Here is a 21,016-nt window from a genome sequence, read left to right on the forward strand (position 1 = left end):
GATAGTTAGGAGGTCTGTTAGGTTGCTCCTTGTTGATATTTGTTGATGAAAAGCACCCCAAAACTGCTCTTTTGAGAGCTAATGTCCTTCTGATGTGTTTTTTTTTGTGTGTGTGCCACTGACACTGCATATACAGCCCTGTCTTTTGCAGCTGGCCCTTGATAATTGCTGTACTGTGCCAGGCTCAGCACATTCACTGCATACCTTTCACTGCCTTTGTGTGACTGCACTTTGTATTATACCACTAGCAGTCAGGTCAAAAAAGTGTTCAGTACCTCACCTTTATCAAAGTGAATGAGGCATGGATCCCGGAGGGCTACTGCCTGCCCGAAGACTAAGTCAGTCTCCACACAGCATCTCTGCCTGCAGGCCACTTGACTTCCTTCTCCGCCACAACCAACAGGGTTCAGACCGAGACTCCAGGTGGATTCCTGAATTTTTAAGGCCGCTGCTAGCAGCGGCCGCTAACAAAGACATTAATAATTTTTTCTGGTGTGTGTTCATGCCTGCCTAATTTTTCTGGCTGCACTGCAGCTGCAACAACAAAACAAAAGGCATATACATGTGTCAATTCCCCTTCGTGATCGTTACCTTGCTGCGGTGAAGGGGCTTGCGTATCACAATAAAGCAATGACCGGCTATATGAGTGTGTTGGGGGGCACACCTGACCCAAGATAATAAGGTTGTTGCTTCATTGTGGACAGTTGTTCTGTCATTGAGCTACCTCAGCCCGACCATATGGGCTTGAAAACCGCCATCGTCTGCACTCTCGTCATCTTGTGCACCAGTCCAGCACGGCCATCACTACACAAACCGCTGTTTGCGGTGCGTTTGGTCTATCAGTGGGAAGCAGTACACTACTTACAGTAACTGCTGATCCATGTATACACACGCAAGATGTTTTTAAGCACTTTAGACCTCTGTGCGGCAAATCTATAAAATTTCCCGGGACTTTTGGCATGTATCCCACTCCGCCATGCCTCCCTCCAGGTGTTAGACCCCTTGAAACATCTTTTCCATCACTTTTGTGTCCAGAAACAGTGTTTGTAGTTTTTCAAGTTCGCCTGCCCATTGAAGTCTATTGTGGTTCGAAAAGTTTGCAGGTTCGCAAACTTTTTTGATAGTTCGAGTTCGAAGTAAGCAAACCGACGATCGGAGGTTCGAGCCATCTCTGCTTGTAATTAGTGATGGATGCAAAACTGAAAATATGCACCTTTATTTGCAAATACAATATTGGCAACATACAAATGGGCAAATAAAAAGTGCGAGTTTTATCCACAGTAGAACATCTTATTTTAACCTCCTTAGTGGTATGCCCGAGCCAGAAAAAAAAACAACTAAAAGCAGTATGCCAAACACAGTGTCGGGCATGCCACTAAGGAGGATTTCTACTACTTTTTTTGCCCCCAGACTAATTTAGAAAGGTATTGGGGTCCCTCCAGCCACCGAACCCCCTCCTTATGCAATCCCCAGCGCCATTACTCACCAAGCCTCTCACCATTTTGAAATTTAGTTTTGATTTGATTCTGTGTTTCAAGCTTTTATTATACTCAAAATGCTTTTATTATACTTAACCACTTTACCCCCCGCGGTACGGATTTCTCCGTCCCTTTTTCCATCCTTATAAAACCAAGGGACGGAGAAATCCGTACTTCCCGCGCTACCGCCGCTGTCTGCGCTCCCGCCTCTCGTGTGCGCGCTCCTGCCGCTCGTGCACACCGCCGCCCGCTCGCCCGGAGATCAATGAACGGGAAAATCCATTCCCGTTCGTTGATCTAAGCCCCCGCAATGATCTGCTGCTTCTATGAGAAACAGCGAAATCATTGTGATTTTCCCAGCCTCATAGTGCTTCCTGTAGGTCGCATGAACACAAACTCACTGTGGCCATCTTGTGGCCAAATAGTAAAACTACACCCTAAAGCATTTTACATATACAAATGCATTAGTTTTACACATTAAATTAACTCATTACCTCCCACACTCCCCAATTTTTTATTTTTTTTGTAATTACCTTAGGGACTGAACTTTTTAAATATTTATGTCAAGAGGGTATAACACTGTTACTTTATAAACTATGGGCTTGTAATTAGGGATGGATGCAAAACTGAAAAAAATGCACCTTAATTTCCAAATAAAATATTGGTGCCAAACATTGTGATAGGGCATAATTTATTTATTTATAACCGGGACAAATGGGCAAATACATTTCATGGGTTTTAATTACAGTAGCATGCATTATTTAAAAACTATAATGGCCGAAAACGGAAAAATAATGATTTTTTCCCACATTTTTCCTATTTTCCCATTAAAACACATTTAGAATAAAATAATTCTTGGCATAATGTCCCACCTAAAGAAAGCCTAATTGGTGGCGAAAAGAACAAGATATAGTTAATTTCATTGCGATAAGTAATAATAAAGTTATAGACGAATGAATGGAATGAGCGCTGAAAGGTGAAAATTGCTCTGGTGTATCAGGGGTAAAACCCCTCAGTGGGGAAGTGGTTAAAATGTATACTAGACCCTTGCTTGACACAGTTTGGTAACTTACAGGAAAAAAGGTTATAAAAATTAATTGGAACACTTTTGCACAAAAATCCAGCAGAAACCGAATGCCAGGGAGGTTAAAACTATAATGTCCAAAAACTGAGAATTTTTTTTCCCCATTTTTTTTACTATTCCCATTAAAATGCACTTAGAATAAAATAATTCTTAGTATAATGTACCATCCAAAGAAAGCCTAATTGGTGGCAAAAAAACAAGGTACACATCATTTCACTGTAATTAGTAGTGATTAAGTTATTGGTGAAAGAAAGGGAGGAACGCTGAAAGGTGAAAATTGTTCTGGTGTTTGAGGGGAATAACCCTTATGCTGGGAATACACCATGAGATTTTTGGCAGATAGAAAGTTCGATAGATAATTTCCGACAGGTCCAATCTGATTCTTGATAATTTTCTGATCAATTTCTCATAGAAGTGAATGGAAATCGATCAAAAAAACGATCAAAAAATCGATCGGACAGTAAATCTGGCAAAGAATAATATCATTGTGTATTCCCAGCATTAGAGGTGAAGTGGTTAAAGGACAGCTATAACAAGAAGGATATGAGGGTTGGTATATTTTTTTCCTTTTAAACAATACCAGTTGCCTGACAGACCTGCTGGTCTATTTGGCTGCAGTAGTGTCTGAATCACACCAGAAACAAGCATGCAGATAATCTTGTCAGATCTGACAATAATATCAGAAACACCTGATATGCTGCATGTGTGTTTAGGGTCTACTGTTAAAAGTATTAGAGGAAGACGATCAGCAGGATAGCCAGGCAACGGGTATTGTTAAAAGGAAATAAATATGGCAGCCTCCATATCCCTCTTGTTACAGTTGTCCTTTAAGTCTTTGAGTTCGAAGGACACATTTAGGTCCTCTTCCCAGTTGCAAATATATTTAGGTTTAGGTATTGGATTAATGGGTTGAGTTCTGAGTATATTAAAGAGATCGTGCCTTGGGCAGTAGGAGTTCTATGATGGATGTTCTTGAAACCTGAGCGAGTTCGTAGCAAGTCTAATGCATCAATGTATGTCTTAAAGGAAACATCCAAGGAATAAAAAAAAATATCCACTTACCTGGGGCTTTCTCCAGCCCGTGGCAGCCGTCCTGTGCCCTCGCCGCAGCTCCGGAGGCTCCCGGTCTTCTCCGCTGCAGAACCCGACCTCGCCAGGTCGGGTTCCACGTCGGCCTCTTCTGCACTCCACCGCGCGGGTCACGTGGTCTGGCCGGCGTCATCAGGACATGGCCTGCGGTGGAGCACAGAAGAGGCCGACCTGGAACCCGACCTGGTGAGGTCGGGTTTTGCAGCGGAGAAGACCGGTAGCCTCCGGAGCTGCGGCGAGGGCACAGGACGGCTGCCACGGGGTGGAGAAAGCCCCAGGTAAGTGGATATTTTTTTTTATTTCTTGGATGTTTCCTTTAAGACATAAATTTTTTTTCCTTGGACCATTACTTTAAGGAAGTATTTGACTTGTAGGTATTGAAAGGTTCCGGAATTAGGTATATTTTTGTGTTCAGAGAGGAAGTTGAAGAACTAAATTTAGGTGTCAGTCACTAGATCATATAAGGTCATTGTTGGATGACCACTATTAATTGGGGATGGCCGCAATAGCAGCATAGGGGGCGATATACAGGCTGGGAACGCGAACAATCACTCGCGTTCCCATCCCTGTCGGCCGGTGACGGCCAAACCGGAAGTGCTCGCCGGCGGGTCCTGGGACATCGGAGCGGAGCTGCGAGGGCACCGATCGTCTGCAGGGGGCTGAGGGAAGCCCCAGGTGAGTTAATCTCGTTTTTTTTAAGTGACTTTAGGTTCACTTTAACCACTCGGCGGGTTTAATCACGGATATTTTTTCAGTGATCACAGCCGAATACTTGGAATAACGGCTGAATCTGTGATTGAATTCCCGATCACGGATTTGGATCATGATGTCGGATAGTGAAAAAATACTTGTGAATCACGGCTATGCCGTGATCACGGATTGTATCCGAGCACCACTGATCCAGAGAAGATTGGATAGGGTGATTGGGGAGCTGATATCCGACTCCATGCTGACCCAGTTTGATATATCCCTGAGTTTAGACAGTGAGTTAGGCAAGTTGGGCTGCTTCGTAGTATTTATTGATATTTGGGAGTGCAAGGCCCCTATTATGTCTTGCTTTAAATAGAGTGCGTTTGGAGACCATTGCTAGGCCAGATGTAGGCCATGACTTGCTTCTGGATTAGCAGTAAAGTAATGCATGTTTGGGGATAGTGTTATAGTGTTAGGGAGTACCCTAAAGGGGTATAAGAGTTTGTGGAGGACCATCAGTTTAACAGCTGCTATTCTGCATGACCAAGAGATAGTGTCCCTTTTACAGCTCTCTCACAAAAGCCAAATGCTAAAAAAATAATGGTGGATACTTATATTTATACACTGAACTTAAAGATGGGGTAAGGTGTATGCCTGAAGTATTCTATGGGCATTCATGACCTCACCCTGGCCTGGCTCTCATCCTACCTCTCCAAACACTCCTTCACAACCTTCTTCAGTGGGTCCTCATCCGCTCTCAACCACCTCTTGGTGAGAGTCCCCCAATGCTCGGTCCTTGTCACCCTACTGTTTTATCTATACACATCCACCATTGGCAAGGTTATCTCTTCCATAGGTTTAAACTATCATCTGTATGCAGATGACACCCAGATCTACCCTCCACACTCCTGACCTATCCACCACTACCATGGACAAGGTCTTCTCTTGCCTATCAGCCATCTCCTCCTGGATGCCCGCTAGGTTCCTGAAACGAAACCTGGACAAAACGGAATTTATGATCCTCCCACCCCGGCCATCCCTAACCCTCCCAGATGTGAATGTCACTGTTAACCACACTACCATTTGCCCTATCTCTCAAGCCCACTGCCTGGGTGTCACCCTGTACTCCACACTCTCCTTCACTCCCCACATCCAAAACCTCACAAAGTCCTGCAACTTCCACTTCCATATCATCTGCAAGATCTGCCCTTTCCTGACCTCTGTCACCACCAAACTCCTCATCCATGCCCTCATAATTTCCCACCTTGACTACTGCAATGCTCTTCTGTCTGGTCTCACTATGACCCAAATTGCCCCGCTGCAGTCCGTCATGAATGCAGCAGCCAGAATTATCCACTCCTCCCATCGCTCGACCATGGTGGCTCCCCTATGAGAATCCCTCCACTGGCTTCCTATCCAGCCCAGAATCAGATTCAAGATACTGTATCTGGCTTACAAATCTGTCCACAAACCCTGCCCTAGCTACATTTCCGATCTTACTCAGTGGTACACACCTAGCCACTCACTCAGCTCCTCCAATGAAATTTGCCTGACTGCCACCCACATCACCCAATTCCATGCACGCCTTCAGGACTTCTTAAGAGCTGCTCCAACACTGTAGAACTTCCTACCTCCCCCATTAGGATTTCCCCCGAGTATGAGAAAACTCGCTGCCAGGAGACGGGCGCAGGATACAGATGATATATGGCTTATCTTGCTGCTGCACAAGTCCCGGCGCTGTTAATTACTATTCCCCCTCCAGGTCCACGTGGATAGTGGGGAATAATGGAGGCCGAATTACAGTGTTTTGAAAGTAACTTCAGCTCCGTCTTTTAACGGCACCGAAGTAACTACTGCGCGCCATAATTCCTATTACGGTTTATGGTGGTGCTGGCTGTGCCCAAATCTCCTGCACTGTTATAACAGTGCTCATTTCCCCCATCCTTCAACATCTTCAAGAAGGCCCTCAAAACTCACCTTTTCACTCTGGCCTACCTCCCCTCACTGGAGCTCTAAACCTGCAGCTGAACTCTGGTCCCCTACCTTTCGTGTCCCTACCTCTTCCTCTAGATTGTAAGCCTTCAGGCAGGGTCCTCCTCCTTATGTTTCCTACCTGTTCATGAACCTCCATTACCGTACACCCATCCTATGGATCTGAGTGAACTCTTGAGTGAACTCGACTTGCCTAATCTCCATGCTCCCATCTAGTGAGCATTACCTTGTTCCCATACGGTGCTGCGTGATCTGGTTTGCATGTATTCCTGTATTGTCTTATTGCTGTATGTCACCCCTAAATATTGTCTGTAACTTTAACTAATGTCCAGTTCTGCGTTATATGTTGGCTCTTTATAAACACAATAAATAAATAACAAGGCAATTTATCCTGTACCCATTGGAAGACATATGTGATTTTCAGCACCTCTACAGTTTGAATTGGGAGTGTAATGTTGCAAGCCTTTGATTTTGGGCTGTTTATTTTAAGGCCAGGATAGGATAGAACCATTGGTGTATAAGCATATGTTGTGCTTTGAAATGGATAGCGATGTAGCGAACATCAAATTTTCAGTTTCCGCAAAAGTTTGCGAACAGGCAAACCTGGTGAACCGCCATAAACTTCAATGGGAAGGTGAATTTTAAAACCTATAGGGACTGTTTCTGGACAGAAAAGTTATGAAAAAGTTGTTTCAAGGGACCTAACACCTGGACAGTAGCATGCCAGAGGGGGAGCCATGGCAAAAGTCGCACCAAAAATTCCATAGTTGACGCAGAGTCATGTTTTAACCTACAAAAGGGCAGACATCACATTACATTCAAAATTTGTGGAATTAAATGCTTTAACCAGCTGAGCGGTCTGGACGAGCTCAGCTCGTCCAACACCGCCAGCGGCTGCCGCTCAGGCCCTGCTGGGCCGATTTGAATGAAATAAAAAGCAGCACACGCAGCCGGCACTTTGCCAGCCGCGTGTGCTGCCTGATCGCCGCCGCTCTGCGGCGATTCGCCGCGAGCAGCGGCGAAAGAGGGTCCCCCCAGCCGCCTGAGCCCAGCGTAGCCGGAACAAAAAGTTCCGGCCAGCGCTAAGGGCTGGATCGGAGGCGGCTGACGTCAGGACGTCGGCTGACGTCGATGACGTCACTCCGCTCGTCGCTATGGCGACGATATAAGCAAAACAAGGAAGGCCGCTCATTGCGGCCTTCCTTGTTTATTCTGGGCGCCGGAGGCGATCGGAAGATCGCCTCCGGAGCGCCCTCTAGTGGGCTTTCATGCAGCCAACTTTCAGTTGGCTGCATGAAATAGTTTTTTTTTTATTTAAAAAAAACCCTCCCGCAGCCACCCTGGCGATTTAATCAGAACGCCAGGGTGGTTAAAATGTCCAGTGTGCGCACACAGCGATAAGGTAGTGTAAGGGTTAGGCTCGGTTCACACTGACAGACGAAATGCCACGTTTAATGCACCGCAAGCAACTGCAAAGAGCTTTAGTGATAACGTCAGAGCAAATCATTGTTTTTGCTACTTGACACCTCCAGGACATAAATGTTAGTCCTCTTAGCGGCAATCTTTGTGTAGTGGTGTGTGGTGGCCACCGTGCTTGTGCGCATGTTCGTGGGAGTGCAGGCGATTGCAGTTTTCCAGGCCCTATGGTCAGGCTGAGGTAGTTCAATGGCAGTTAAGTGACCAAAAAAACACTGATTTTGCACTGAGGCCTGATACAGAATCAGAATCAGAAACTTTATATCGCCAAGCACGACTGGGTCGTGCCCGGAATTGGGCTTGGCACGTACAGGGTACTGATACTAGTGTTGGGCGAACAGTGTTCGCCACTGTTCGGGTTCTGCAGAACATCACCCTGTTCGGGTGATGTTCGGGTTCGGCCGAACACCTGATGGTGTTCGGCCAAACTGTTCGGCCATATGGCCGAACTAAGAGCGCATGGCCGAACGTTACCCGAACGTTCGGCTAGCGCTGTGATTGGCAGAACGGGTCACGTGTAGTGTTGGGCGAACATCTAGATGTTCGGGTTCGGGCCGAACATGGCCGAACTCCGAACATAATGGAAGTCAATGGGGACCCGAACTTTCGTGCTTTGTAAAGCCTCCTTACATGCTATATACCCCAAATTTACAGGGTATGTGCACCTTGGGAGTGGGTACAAGAGGAAAAAAAAATTTAGCAAAAAGAGCTTATAGTTTTTGAGAAAATCAATTTTAAAGTTTCAAAGGGAAAACTGTCTTTTAAATGCGGGAAATGTCTGTTTTCTTTGCACAGGTAACATGCTTTTTGTCGGCATGCAGTCATAAATGTAATACATATAAGAGGTTCCAGGAAAAGGGACCGGTAACGCTAACCCAGCAGCAGCACACGTGATGGAACAAGAGGAGGGTGGCGCAGGAGGAGAAGGCCACGCTTTGAGACACAACAACCCAGGCCTTGCATGAGGACAAGAAGCGTGCGGATAGCAATTTGCATTTTGTCGCCATGCAGTCATAAATGTAATACAGATGAGAGGTTCAATAAACAGGGACCGGAAACGCTAACCCATCACAGATGTTCATTGTTCATGTTACTTGGTTGGGGTCCGGGAGTGTTGCGTAGTCGTTTCCAATCCAGGATTGATTCATTTTAATTTGAGTCAGACGGTCTGCATTTTCTGTGGAGAGGCGGATACGCCGCCGATCTGTGACGATGCCTCCGGCAGCACTGAAACAGCGTTCCGACATAACGCTGGCTGCCGGGCAAGCCAGCACCTCTATTGCGTACATTGCCAGTTTGTGCCAGGTGTCTAGCTTCGATACCCAATAGTTGAAGGGTGCAGATGGATTGTTCAACACAGCTACGCCATCTGACATGTAGTCCTTGACCATCTTCTCCAGGCGATCGGTGTTAGAGGTGGATCTGCACGCTTGCTGTTCTGTGTGCTGCTGCATGGGTGTCAGAAAATTTTCCCACTCCAAGGACACTGCCGATACCATTCCCTTTTGGGCACTAGCTGCGGCTTGTGTTGTTTGCTGCCCTCCTGGTCGTCCTGGGTTTGCGGAAGTCAGTCTGTTGGCGTACAACTGGCTAGAGGAGGGGGAGGATGTCAATCTCCTCTCTAAAGTCTCCACAAGGGCCTGCTGGTATTCTTCCATTTTGACCTGTCTGGCTCTTTCTTCAAGCAGTTTTGGAACAGTGTGTTTGTACCGTGGATCCAGAAGGGTATAAACCCAGTAATTGGTGTTGTCCAGAATGCGCACAATGCGTGGGTCGCGTTCAATGCAGTCCTAGGCCGAAGAGGTCATAGCCTAGGGTCACAAAACCTGTTTATTGGGCAATTTCAATGGTGGCGAGTCTGACGTACATAAATCGCAGCAATGGCCGTTAGCAACGTCTGAATCTCACGAAATGTCTCATGCAGGTAGAAGACATATTGTTAGACTTGGGCTCCAAAGATGGGTTCCCTACATCTCTGCAAACCAGAGTTACAGGGCTCCAAATTTGGTAAAATCCCCCATAGGCTTTCATTGGGCCTCCTATTTACAGTTCCAAAATCTCACATCTTTTCAAAGGGCAATTACTCAGCAGTGGCAAATTTTCTAGCATTGTAGGGACCCTTAGGGGGAACATGACTGGTGAGTTTCGGGCCCCTAGGCCGAAGAGGTCATAGCCTAGGGTCACAAAAACCTGTTTATTGGGGCTATTTCAATGGTAGTGATGGTGACGTACATAAATCGCAGCAATGGCCGTTAGCAAAGTCTGAATCTCACGAAATGTCTCATGCAGGTAGAAGACATATTGTTAGACTTGGATTCCAAAGATGGGGTCCCTACATCTCTGCAAACCAGAGTTACAGGGGTCCAAAATTGGTAAAATCCCCCATAGGATTTCATTGGCTCCCTATTTCACTTTCCAAAATCTCACATCTTTTCAAAGGGCAATGGCTCAGCAGTACCAAATTTTCTAGCATTGTAGGGACCCTTAGGGGGAACATGACTGGTGAGTTTCGGGCCCCTAGGCCGAAGAGGTCATAGCCTAGGGTCACAAAAACCTGTTTATTGGGGCTATTTCAATGGTAGTGATGGTGACGTACATAAATCGCAGCAATGGCCGTTAGCAAAGTCTGAATCTCACGAAATGTCTCATGCAGGTAGAAGACATATTGTTAGACTTGGATTCCAAAGATGGGGTCCCTACATCTCTGCAAACCAGAGTTACAGGGGTCCAAAATTGGTAAAATCCCCCATAGGATTTCATTGGCTCCCTATTTCACTTTCCAAAATCTCACATCTTTTCAAAGGGCAATGGCTCAGCAGTACCAAATTTTCTAGCATTGTAGGGACCCTTAGGGGGAACATGACTGGTGAGTTTCGGGCCCCTAGGCCGAAGAGGTCATAGCCTAGGGTCACAAAAACCTGTTTATTGGGGCTATTTCAATGATAGTGATGGTGACGTACATAAATCGCAGCAATGGCCGTTAGCAAAGTCTGAATCTCACGAAATGTCTCATGCAGGTAGAAGACATATTGTTAGACTTGGATTCCAAAGATGGGGTCCCTACATCTCTGCAAACCAGAGTTACAGGGGTCCAAAATTGGTAAAATCCCCCATAGGATTTCATTGGCTCCCTATTTCACTTTCCAAAATCTCACATCTTTTCAAAGGGCAATGGCTCAGCAGTACCAAATTTTCTATCATTGTAGGGACCCTTAGGGGGAACATGACTGGTGAGTTTCGGGCCCCTAGGCCGAAGAGGTCATAGCCTAGGGTCACAAAAACCTGTTTATTGGGGCTATTTCAATGGTAGTGATGGTGACGTACATAAATCGCAGCAATGGCCGTTAGCAAAGTCTGAATCTCACGAAATGTCTCATGCAGGTAGAAGACATATTGTTAGACTTGGATTCCAAAGATGGGGTCCCTACATCTCTGCAAACCAGAGTTACAGGGGTCCAAAATTGGTAAAATCCCCCATAGGATTTCATTGGCTCCCTATTTCACTTTCCAAAATCTCACATCTTTTCAAAGGGCAATGGCTCAGCAGTACCAAATTTTCTAGCATTGTAGGGACCCTTAGGGGGATCATGACTGGTGAGTTTTGCCACTGCTGAGCCATTGCCCTTTGAAATGATGTGAGATTTTGGAACGGTAAATAGGAGGCCCAATGAAAGCCTATGGGGGATTTTACCAATTTTGGACCCCTGTAACTCTGGTTTGCAGAGATGTAGGGACCCCATCTTTGGAATCCAAGTCTAACAATATGTCTTCTACCTGCATGAGACATTTCGTGAGATTCAGACGTTGCTAACGGCCATGGCTGAGATTTATGTACGCCACCATCACTAGCATTGAAATAGCCCAAATAAACAGGTTTTTGTGACCCTAGGCTATGACCTCTTCGGCCTAGGGGCCCGAAACTCACCAGTCATGTTCCCCCTAAGGGTCCCTACAATGCTAGAAAATTTGGTACTGCTGAGCCATTGCCCTTTGAAAAGATGTGAGATTTTGGAAAGTGAAATAGGGAGGCAATGAAATCCTATGGGGGATTTTACCAATTTTGGACCCCTGTAACTCTGGTTTGCAGAGATGTAGGGACCCCATCTTTGGAATCCAAGTCTAACAATATGTCTTCTACCTGCATGAGACATTTCGTGAGATTCAGACTTTGCTAACGGCCATTGCTGCGATTTATGTACGTCACCATCACTACCATTGAAATAGCCCCAATAAACAGGTTTTTGTGACCCTAGGCTATGACCTCTTCGGCCTAGGGGCCCGAAACTCACCAGTCATGTTCCCCCTAAGGGTCCCTACAATGCTAGAAAATTTGGTACTGCTGAGCCATTGCCCTTTGAAAAGATGTGAGATTTTGGAAAGTGAAATAGGGAGCCAATGAAATCCTATGGGGGATTTTACCAATTTTGGACCCCTGTAACTCTGGTTTGCAGAGATGTAGGGACCCCATCTTTGGAATCCAAGTCTAACAATATGTCTTCTACCTGCATGAGACATTTCGTGAGATTCAGACTTTGCTAACGGCCATTGCTGCGATTTATGTACGTCACCATCACTACCATTGAAATAGCCCCAATAAACAGGTTTTTGTGACCCTAGGCTATGACCTCTTCGGCCTAGGGGCCCGAAACTCACCAGTCATGTTCCCCCTAAGGGTCCCTACAATGCTAGAAAATTTGGTACTGCTGAGCCATTGCCCTTTGAAAAGATGTGAGATTTTGGAAAGTGAAATAGGGAGCCAATGAAATCCTATGGGGGATTTTACCAATTTTGGACCCCTGTAACTCTGGTTTGCAGAGATGTAGGGACCCCATCTTTGGAATCCAAGTCTAACAATATGTCTTCTACCTGCATGAGACATTTCGTGAGATTCAGACTTTGCTAACGGCCATTGCTGCGATTTATGTACGTCACCATCACTACCATTGAAATAGCCCCAATAAACAGGTTTTTGTGACCCTAGGCTATGACCTCTTTGGCCTAGGGGCCCGAAACTCACCAGTCATGTTCCCCCTAAGGGTCCCTACAATGCTAGAAAATTTGCCACTGCTGAGTAATTGCCCTTTGAAAAGATGTGAGATTTTGGAACTGTAAATAGGAGGCCCAATGAAAGCCTATGGGGGATTTTACCAAATTTGGAGCCCTGTAACTCTGGTTTGCAGAGATGTAGGGAACCCATCTTTGGAGCCCAAGTCTAACAATATGTCTTCTACCTGCATGAGACATTTCGTGAGATTCAGACGTTGCTAACGGCCATTGCTGCGATTTATGTACGTCAGATTCGCCACCATTGAAATTGCCCAATAAACAGGTTTTGTGACCCTAGGCTATGACCTCTTCGGCCTAGGACTGCATTGAACGCGACCCACGCATTGTGCGCATTCTGGACAACACCAATTACTGGGTTTATACCCTTCTGGATCCACGGTACAAACACAATGTTCCAAAACTGCTTGAAGAAAGAGCCAGACAGGTCAAAATGGAAGAATACCAGCAGGCCCGAGTATCGGCAGTGTCCTTGGAGTGGGAAAATTTTCTGACACCCATGCAGCAGCACACAGAACAGCAAGCGTGCAGATCCACCTCCAACACCGATCGCCTGGAGAAGATGGTCAAGGACTACATGTCAGATGGCGTAGCTGTGTTGAACAATCCATCTGCACCCTTCAACTATTGGGTATCGAAGCTAGACACCTGGCACAAACTGGCAATGTACGCAATAGAGGTGCTGGCTTGCCCGGCAGCCAGCGTTATGTCGGAACGCTGTTTCAGTGCTGCCGGAGGCATCGTCACAGATCGGCGGCGTATCCGCCTCTCCACAGAAAATGCAGACCGTCTGACTCAAATTAAAATGAATCAATCCTGGATTGGAAACGACTACGCAACACTCCCGGACCCCAACCAAGTAACATGAACAATGAACATCTGTGATGGGTTAGCGTTTCCGGTCCCTGTTTATTGAACCTCTCATCTGTATTACATTTATGACTGCATGGCGACAAAATGCAAATTGCTATCCGCACGCTTCTTGTCCTCATGCAAGGCCTGGGTTGTTGTGTCTCAAAGCATGGCCTTCTCCTCCTGCGCCACCCTCCTCTTGTTCCATCACGTGTGCTGCTGCTGGGTTAGCGTTACCGGTCCCTTTTCCTGGAACCTCTTATATGTATTACATTTATGACTGCATGCCGACAAAAAGCATGTTACCTGTGCAAAGAAAACAGACATTTCCCGCATTTAAAAGACAGTTTTCCCTTTGAAACTTTAAAATCGATTTTCTCAAAAACTATAAGCTCTTTTTGCTAAATTTTTTTTCCTCTTGTACCCACTCCCAAGGTGCACATACCCTGTAAATTTGGGGTATGTAGCATGTAAGGAGGCTTTACAAAGCACAAAAGTTCGGGTCCCCATTGACTTCCATTATGTTCGGAGTTCGGGTCGAACACCCGAACATCGCGGCCATGTTCGGCCTGTTCGGCCCGAACCCGAACATCTAGATGTTCGCCCAACACTAACTGATACACAATATAGTTACAAATACAGGACAGGACATGCAGTAGGAGCAGAACATTTACAGAATACAGAACATTATATAACCTTTATGCAGAGGGAGACAATGTGGCATAAGTTATAATACAAAAACAACCAAAAGGTATGCTTGAGCTGGAGCGCCGTCTATGTGCGGAGTGCTTCAGTGCGTCATGGTATTGTGGTGTGGGGATGGGCATTTCCATGGAGAGAGTTCAGGAGGTTGACAGCCGAGGGAAAGAAGTTGTTCTTGTGTCTTGAGGTCCTGGTGTAGATGGATCAGAACCGGAGCTTCCGGCTCGAGGGAAGCTGATTAAAGAAGCGGTAGCCTGGGTGTGAGATCTAGTGGATACGGTGCCAGTAGTGGTGGTTAAGGATTATTGGGTTATGTTTGGTGCACTACTAGGACCAGCAGACCTGTCTCCAGAAAAAGAAAAACAGCTCTTAGCATGGTGAACTACTGTAGCACTAAGCACTGACTACACCTGTCTGCAACAGCTAAAGTGCACTGTGTGGACACAATGAACAGCAATATCACAACACAGCTTTTAGAAGGGTTCTGGGGGTTATATAGATGGTGAATTGGTAGTGTTGCAGCAATAAACTCCACTGGGGACACAGAACACAGGACTAACTAACACTTTCCCTATCTGCAGAAATGCTTTGTCCCTAAACTGTTTCACACAGCACACAGTCAGAATGTAAAATGGTTGCTGTACTGGCTTTCTGATAGTTTGGGGCAGTGGCGTAGGGACCGGGGTCGCAACGGTCGCCATGGCGACCGGGCCCGTCTCCTAAAGAGGCGGGGGAGGGGCCCGGGGGGCCCATCTCCGTGTGGAGGGCCGTGCGGCCCGTGCACGCTGGTAGGGGGGAGCCGCAGCCGCGGGGAGGGCAGCCCGACCTCTCCCTCCCTTCCTCTCCCCGGCCCCCCCCCCCTCAGATGCAGAGTGACGCGCACGGAAGCACTGTAGGCAGAACTCACCTCCTGCGTTCCACTCGCCGCTGGTCTCCTCCCGCTCTGCATAGATGCTGTTACACACTGCTTCCGGCTAAACAGGAAGCAGTGTGTAACAGCATCTATGCAGAGCGGGAGGAGACCAGCGGCGATTGGAACCAGGGATGGAGGTGAGTTCTGCCTACAGCGCTTCCGTGAGTGTCACTCTGCATCTGAGGGGGGGGGCCGGGGAGAGGAAGGGAGGGAGAGGTCGGGTTGCCCTCCCCGCGGCTGCGGCTCCCCCCTCCATTATGTGGGGGCAAAGCGGGGGAAGCTACCTAATCTATCCTGGGGGGCAGCTACCTACCTAATCTATCCTGGGGGGCAGCTACCTACCTACTCTATCCTGGGGGGGCAGCTACCTAATCTATCCTGGGGGGCAGCTACCTACCTAATGTATCATGGGGGGCAGCTACCTAATCTATCCTGGTGGGCAGCTACCTAATCTATCCTGGGGGCAGCTACCTACCTAATCTATCCTGGGGGGGAAGCTAGCTACCTAATCTATCCTGGGGGGGCAGCTACCTACCTAACCTTTCCTGGGGGGCAGCTACCTACCTAATCTTTCCTGGGGGGGCAGCTACCTACCTAATCTATCCTGGGGGGGGCAGCTACCTACCTAATCTATCCTGGGGGGGGCAGCTACCTACCTAATCTATCCTGGGGGGGCAGCTACCTACCTAATCTTTCCTGGGGGGGGGGCAGCTACCCACCTAATCTTTCCTGGGGGGGCAGCTACCTACTCTACCCTATCCTGGGGGGCAGCTACCTACCTAATCTATCCTGGGGGGGAAGCTACCTAATCTATCCTGGGGGGCAGCTACCTAATCTATCCTGGGGGCAGCTACCTAATCTATCCTGGGGGGCAGCTACCTAATCTATCCTGGGGGGCAGCTACCTAATCTATCCTGGGGGCAGCTACCTAATCTAACCTATACTGGGGGCAGCTACCTAATCTAACCTATACTGGGGGGCACCTACCTAATCTAACCTATACTGGGGGGCACCTACCTAATCTAACCTTATACTGGGGGGCACCTACCTAATCTAACCTATACTGGGGGGCACCTACCTATCTAACCTATACTGGGGGGCACCTACCTCATCTAACCTATACTGGGGGACAGCTACCTAATCTAACCTATACTGGGGGGCACCTACCTATCTAACCTATACTGGGGGGCACCTACCTATCTAACCTATACTGGGGGCACTTACTTATCTAACCTGTATTGGGGGCACCTAGCTAGCCTATACAGGTGGCAACTATACTGGCTACCTACTGTATATTGGAGGCACCTACCTAACTAACCTATACTGGTGGCACCTACCTATCTAACCTATGCTGGGGGCAACTATTCTGGCTACCTATATTAGAGGCACCCACCTAGTTAACCTGTACTGGGGGCACCTGTCTAACTTATCTAACTTATACCGGCGGCGCCTGCCTATCTAACCTATTCTGGGGGCAACTATACTGGCTACCTATGCTGGAGGCACCTACCTGGCTAACCTATACCGGGGGCAACTATACTGGCTTACCTATGCCTGGCTACCTATACTGGGGGGACCTATAGCTGGCTATAGGGATTCGGATATGTGTGTGCGTCGGGTGTTGCCGGGGGAGGGGGCTGTTGTTGCGGGGGGGGGGCTATTGTTGCCGGGGGGGAGGGCCCACATCCAGATTCTGCATCGGGGCCCAGAGGTTTGTAGCTACGCCACTGGTTTGGGGGGATGGGGGGGGGGGGGCGGTCCAGGTGGAAGGGATAGCTGATTTGCTGCCATATGTCTACTGACTCTGGGATGAGGGTCAATTTTTGGCTCCATTATAATGTATAAGGGGCGGGTCGAACACGCCATAGGTTTGCGAACAGTTGTGAATGCGAACATGCGCTTTTTCGCTGCAAACTATGCAGCGGTGGCGGCAGTCACGGGAGGATGAGAGGGAAGGAAGGGGAGGGGAGTTTAAACACAAACCTAGAGCCTGTTTTTAAATGTGCTTAGCTCTACTAGTTGTAAATTAACTGTTAATAGGTTTATGATAAAGTGCCTGTAACTAATTTAAAAACTGTGGGCCCCAGATATGCAACATCTTAAACAAATAGTTGTAAATTAACTGTTAATAGGTTTATGATAAAGTGCCTGTAACTAATTTAAAAACTGTGGGCCCCAGATATGCAACATCTTAAACAAATAGTCCCATGAAAGTTAATTGATGGCTTTTTCTATGTCGAGTGATAACAGCATAGTGGGCATTTTGTTTTTCTCTACAGCTTCAATAATATGGAAAAGCCGTCTCACCTTGTCCCCCCCCCCCCCCCTTTCTGCTCGGAATGAAGCCTATTTGATCCCTGTGTATTTAGTTTAATATACCAGTGTTCAGCCATGATTTTGGCCAGGATTTTCAAATCCACATTTATTAGGGATATTGGTCTGTGGTTTGACCAGACAGACATGATATTCCATTTATTCTTATTCTTTTAAGTTAGCCAATAAATGGTATCATCCTGATTCTAAACTTCTTGATATTTCATTTACAATCATTAGCTTCTGTGCTAAGCCACACGTGTTGTATTGAAAACAAATGGGTGTGGTGTGCAGGAAAAAAACTATATATGTGAACCCTCGCTAAGTTTACAGGGTGCAGGAAAGTTAATGGCTGATATTTAATCCCCTTAAAGTACAATTTGTGCACATTATTTTAAACCACCTGCCATGTGAAATATGTTTGGTAGGAGGGTGGCACAGTTAAGGATAGTATGGGAACTGCTACATGCAGTATGTTTGAAGCTGTCACCACTGTCAACTTTACACTGAGTTGCAGTGGATTTATCATTGTGGACCATGGACTTGATATCATTTACCAACATTGTGAACAGATGAGGTTGCATCCACACTAAAATTTACACTGCTGGTAAAAATTAAGGACAGATGTGTGAAGCCATGCATTAATATATTATTTTTAGACAATGTGCACACAAATCCATACCTTTATACCCTTGTAGGTCAATTGTGCACCCAGAACCAAAAGTTTGTAGCACACATACTGAATTCCATTATAAGAGAATAATGTGCTTTGCAAAACTTTCACTAAAGAGTTTTGTGTTTCATTTTGTCTCACTATAGAAAATTGTTGTAGTTCTTTGAAAGGCCTTGTTCACATTACACGTATTGCCGTCCGTATTTTGGCAACATGCCCAGAAGGCAGACACGCACAAACATTAGAAGTAGGGCTGCTCAAATCCGACCAGGGAGATATAGGTTGCTATCCAGATAGCTCCCAGTAAACCTGTGCGGGCTGGGCGGGGGGTCCATCTTACCTGTCTGACGTCTTCTTAGGTCCGTCTCTGGCGCCTTCCACGATGCGGTCGAAGCGGCGGTCACGTGACTACAAACACTTCCTCCTTCCGGGTTGAAGGAGGAAGTGTTTGTAGTCACGTGATGCGCGTGGACCGCATCGTGCGAGGCGCCAGGGACAGACCTTAGAAGACGTCAGACAGGTAAGATTGACCCCCCGCCCACCCTGCACAGGTTTACTGGGAGATATCCGGATAGCAACTATCCGGGTATCTCCCTGATCGGATCTGAGCAGCCCTAATTAGAAGTGCATAGACTGCACTGTTTGATGTTCACACTGCATGCGTTCCATACCAGTGCGTGCATTTTTTTGCAAAATGCGCGGCTGACCCATTCACTACAGTGAAGGGTATCAGCCAGGCAACGCATACAAATGCAAATGGGGTGCGATCGTTCACATTATCACATGCAGATGGCCGTGTCATTGGAACAATGACACGGCCATCTGCATGTGATAATGTGAACGAGGACAAAGGTTACCCTGTCACTTGCATACGTTTGTAACGACTAAGCAAAGCATTTAGTAGGATATTAGAGCTATGAGACATAAAGGAGATCTCGCAGTAATGGCCTATGTAATATCTTATTTTGTTTTCTAGATCATCTTTTATGAGGACAAGAATTTCCAGGGTCGCTCCTATGAATGCAGCGCAGACTGTCCTGATATGACCTCCTATTTCAATCGTTGTAATTCCATCAGAGTTGACAGTGGAAACTGGATCCTCTATGAACACCCCAATTATAGAGGAAACCAATATTATCTAAGAAGAGGAGAGTATCCAGACTTTCAACAATGGATGGGATTTAATGATTCTATAAGATCCTGTCACCTAACTCCTCAAGTGCGTATCTAATACATTAAGTAAATGTCTTAATCATGAATTGCATATCATGTTCACTTGTGAAGTAATATGTGAGCTTAGAGAAGGAAATCATGAATTGCACATCATTTTTGCTTGTGACGTAATAAGTAAGTGGGCTTAGAGAGACATAGAGAGCATAAAGAAAGCACATTATTGTTTTATTAGTGAGCGTTTGCAGTGTATTTAACAGTGCTACGTTGGCTGAAAAAAAAAACATAATTGTAAGGTTTCAACTTACAAGTAGATACAGTTATGATTCCTAAGGCTGGGCCAGAGCCTTTTCTGAAACATGTTAATGATCTGGATGATGCATACACTGGGGTTTGAGACACTGATGTGTTTAAATTGTTTACTTGACTAGGCTTGATATGTCCCTGCACACTGCAATACTTGAATTGGAATTTCTGAAGTTTATTTTCTGACAATTGAACAAAATAGCAACATGCAACTTGCTGTGCTTAAATATACTTTTTTGTCTGCTTTGAAGCACCAAGGCCCTTTCAGAATGAGGATCTATGAGAAAGAAGACTTCAGAGGTCAGATGATGGAATTCACTGAAGACTGCTCCAATGTCCATGAGCAATTCCGCTTCCATGAAATTCACTCCTGCCATGTGTTTGATGGACACTGGGTTTTCTATGAAGAACCCAACTACAGAGGTCGTCAGTATTACTTGAGGCCTGGTGAATACCGAAGATACAATGATTGGGGTGCCACAAATTCCAGAGTGGGCTCCTTTAGAAGGGTTCAGTATGTCCAATAAACATCAACTATTACATAGTTTGGATATTCCAAAATAAAAATGTAAACTTAAATGCTTGCTATAAGTGGTTTATTTTTATAACAGATACTTTTTATTGTTTCTGCATATAAATATACAATCCCCCAAGTTTTGAGACGCTTGTCTTCCCTGACTGGGTACAGCTGTGCAAGCCTATGAAGTTATAGTATATCCTATAATAGCCTGTCTTTTGCTGAGATTTAGTAGTCCTCAGCAGGGCAGTTTCTAGGCTAAATTGCACCCAGAGCGAGGGTGTAAAAATTACAGTATAGGTTAGATAGGTAGGTACCCCCAGCAGGTTAGATAGGTATAGGTTAGATAGGTAGAAGCCCCCAGTATAGGTTAGCTAGCTAGGTGCCCCGAGTATAGGGTGGGTAGGTAGGTAGGTGCCCACCCATTGGTGATGGAGGGGGAGCCACGGCCACACTGAGTGGGACTTAGCCATTGGAGGGGAGCCCGACTCCCCCTATTCCACTCTCCGGGGCTCCCCTCCGTGCCCCCCTCCTATGCAGAGATAGCGCAGCAGGGAAGCCTGTATTAATAACTCACCTCCCTGCTTGTTCCATTTGCCACCTCTCATATTTGCCACTGATCTCCGCATAGCTACTGATATACACTCTTCTACTTCCTGTTAAGCAGGAAGTATAGTGTATATCAGCAGCTATGCGG

The 21,016-nt window shown here is 46.5% G+C and overlaps 1 protein-coding gene across 2 annotated transcripts in view; it reads left to right on the top strand.

The window, feature by feature from the left end:
- Positions 1–20,381, top strand: part of LOC137525736 (gamma-crystallin-3-like) — a 48,531-nt gene extending 28,150 nt beyond the window's left edge. For both annotated transcript variants that reach the window (XM_068246919.1, XM_068246918.1), the window contains exons 2-3: positions 19,303–19,545; positions 20,054–20,381. In XM_068246919.1, coding sequence (XP_068103020.1) covers positions 19,303–19,545; positions 20,054–20,329 — 519 coding nt within the window. In that variant the 3' untranslated portion in view covers positions 20,330–20,381. The remainder of the gene's footprint in view (positions 1–19,302; positions 19,546–20,053) is intronic.
- Positions 20,382–21,016: the final 635 nt, after the last annotated feature.

This window comes from Hyperolius riggenbachi, chromosome 7 (assembly GCF_040937935.1).
Source record: "Hyperolius riggenbachi isolate aHypRig1 chromosome 7, aHypRig1.pri, whole genome shotgun sequence".
NCBI lineage: Eukaryota > Metazoa > Chordata > Amphibia > Anura > Hyperoliidae > Hyperolius > Hyperolius riggenbachi.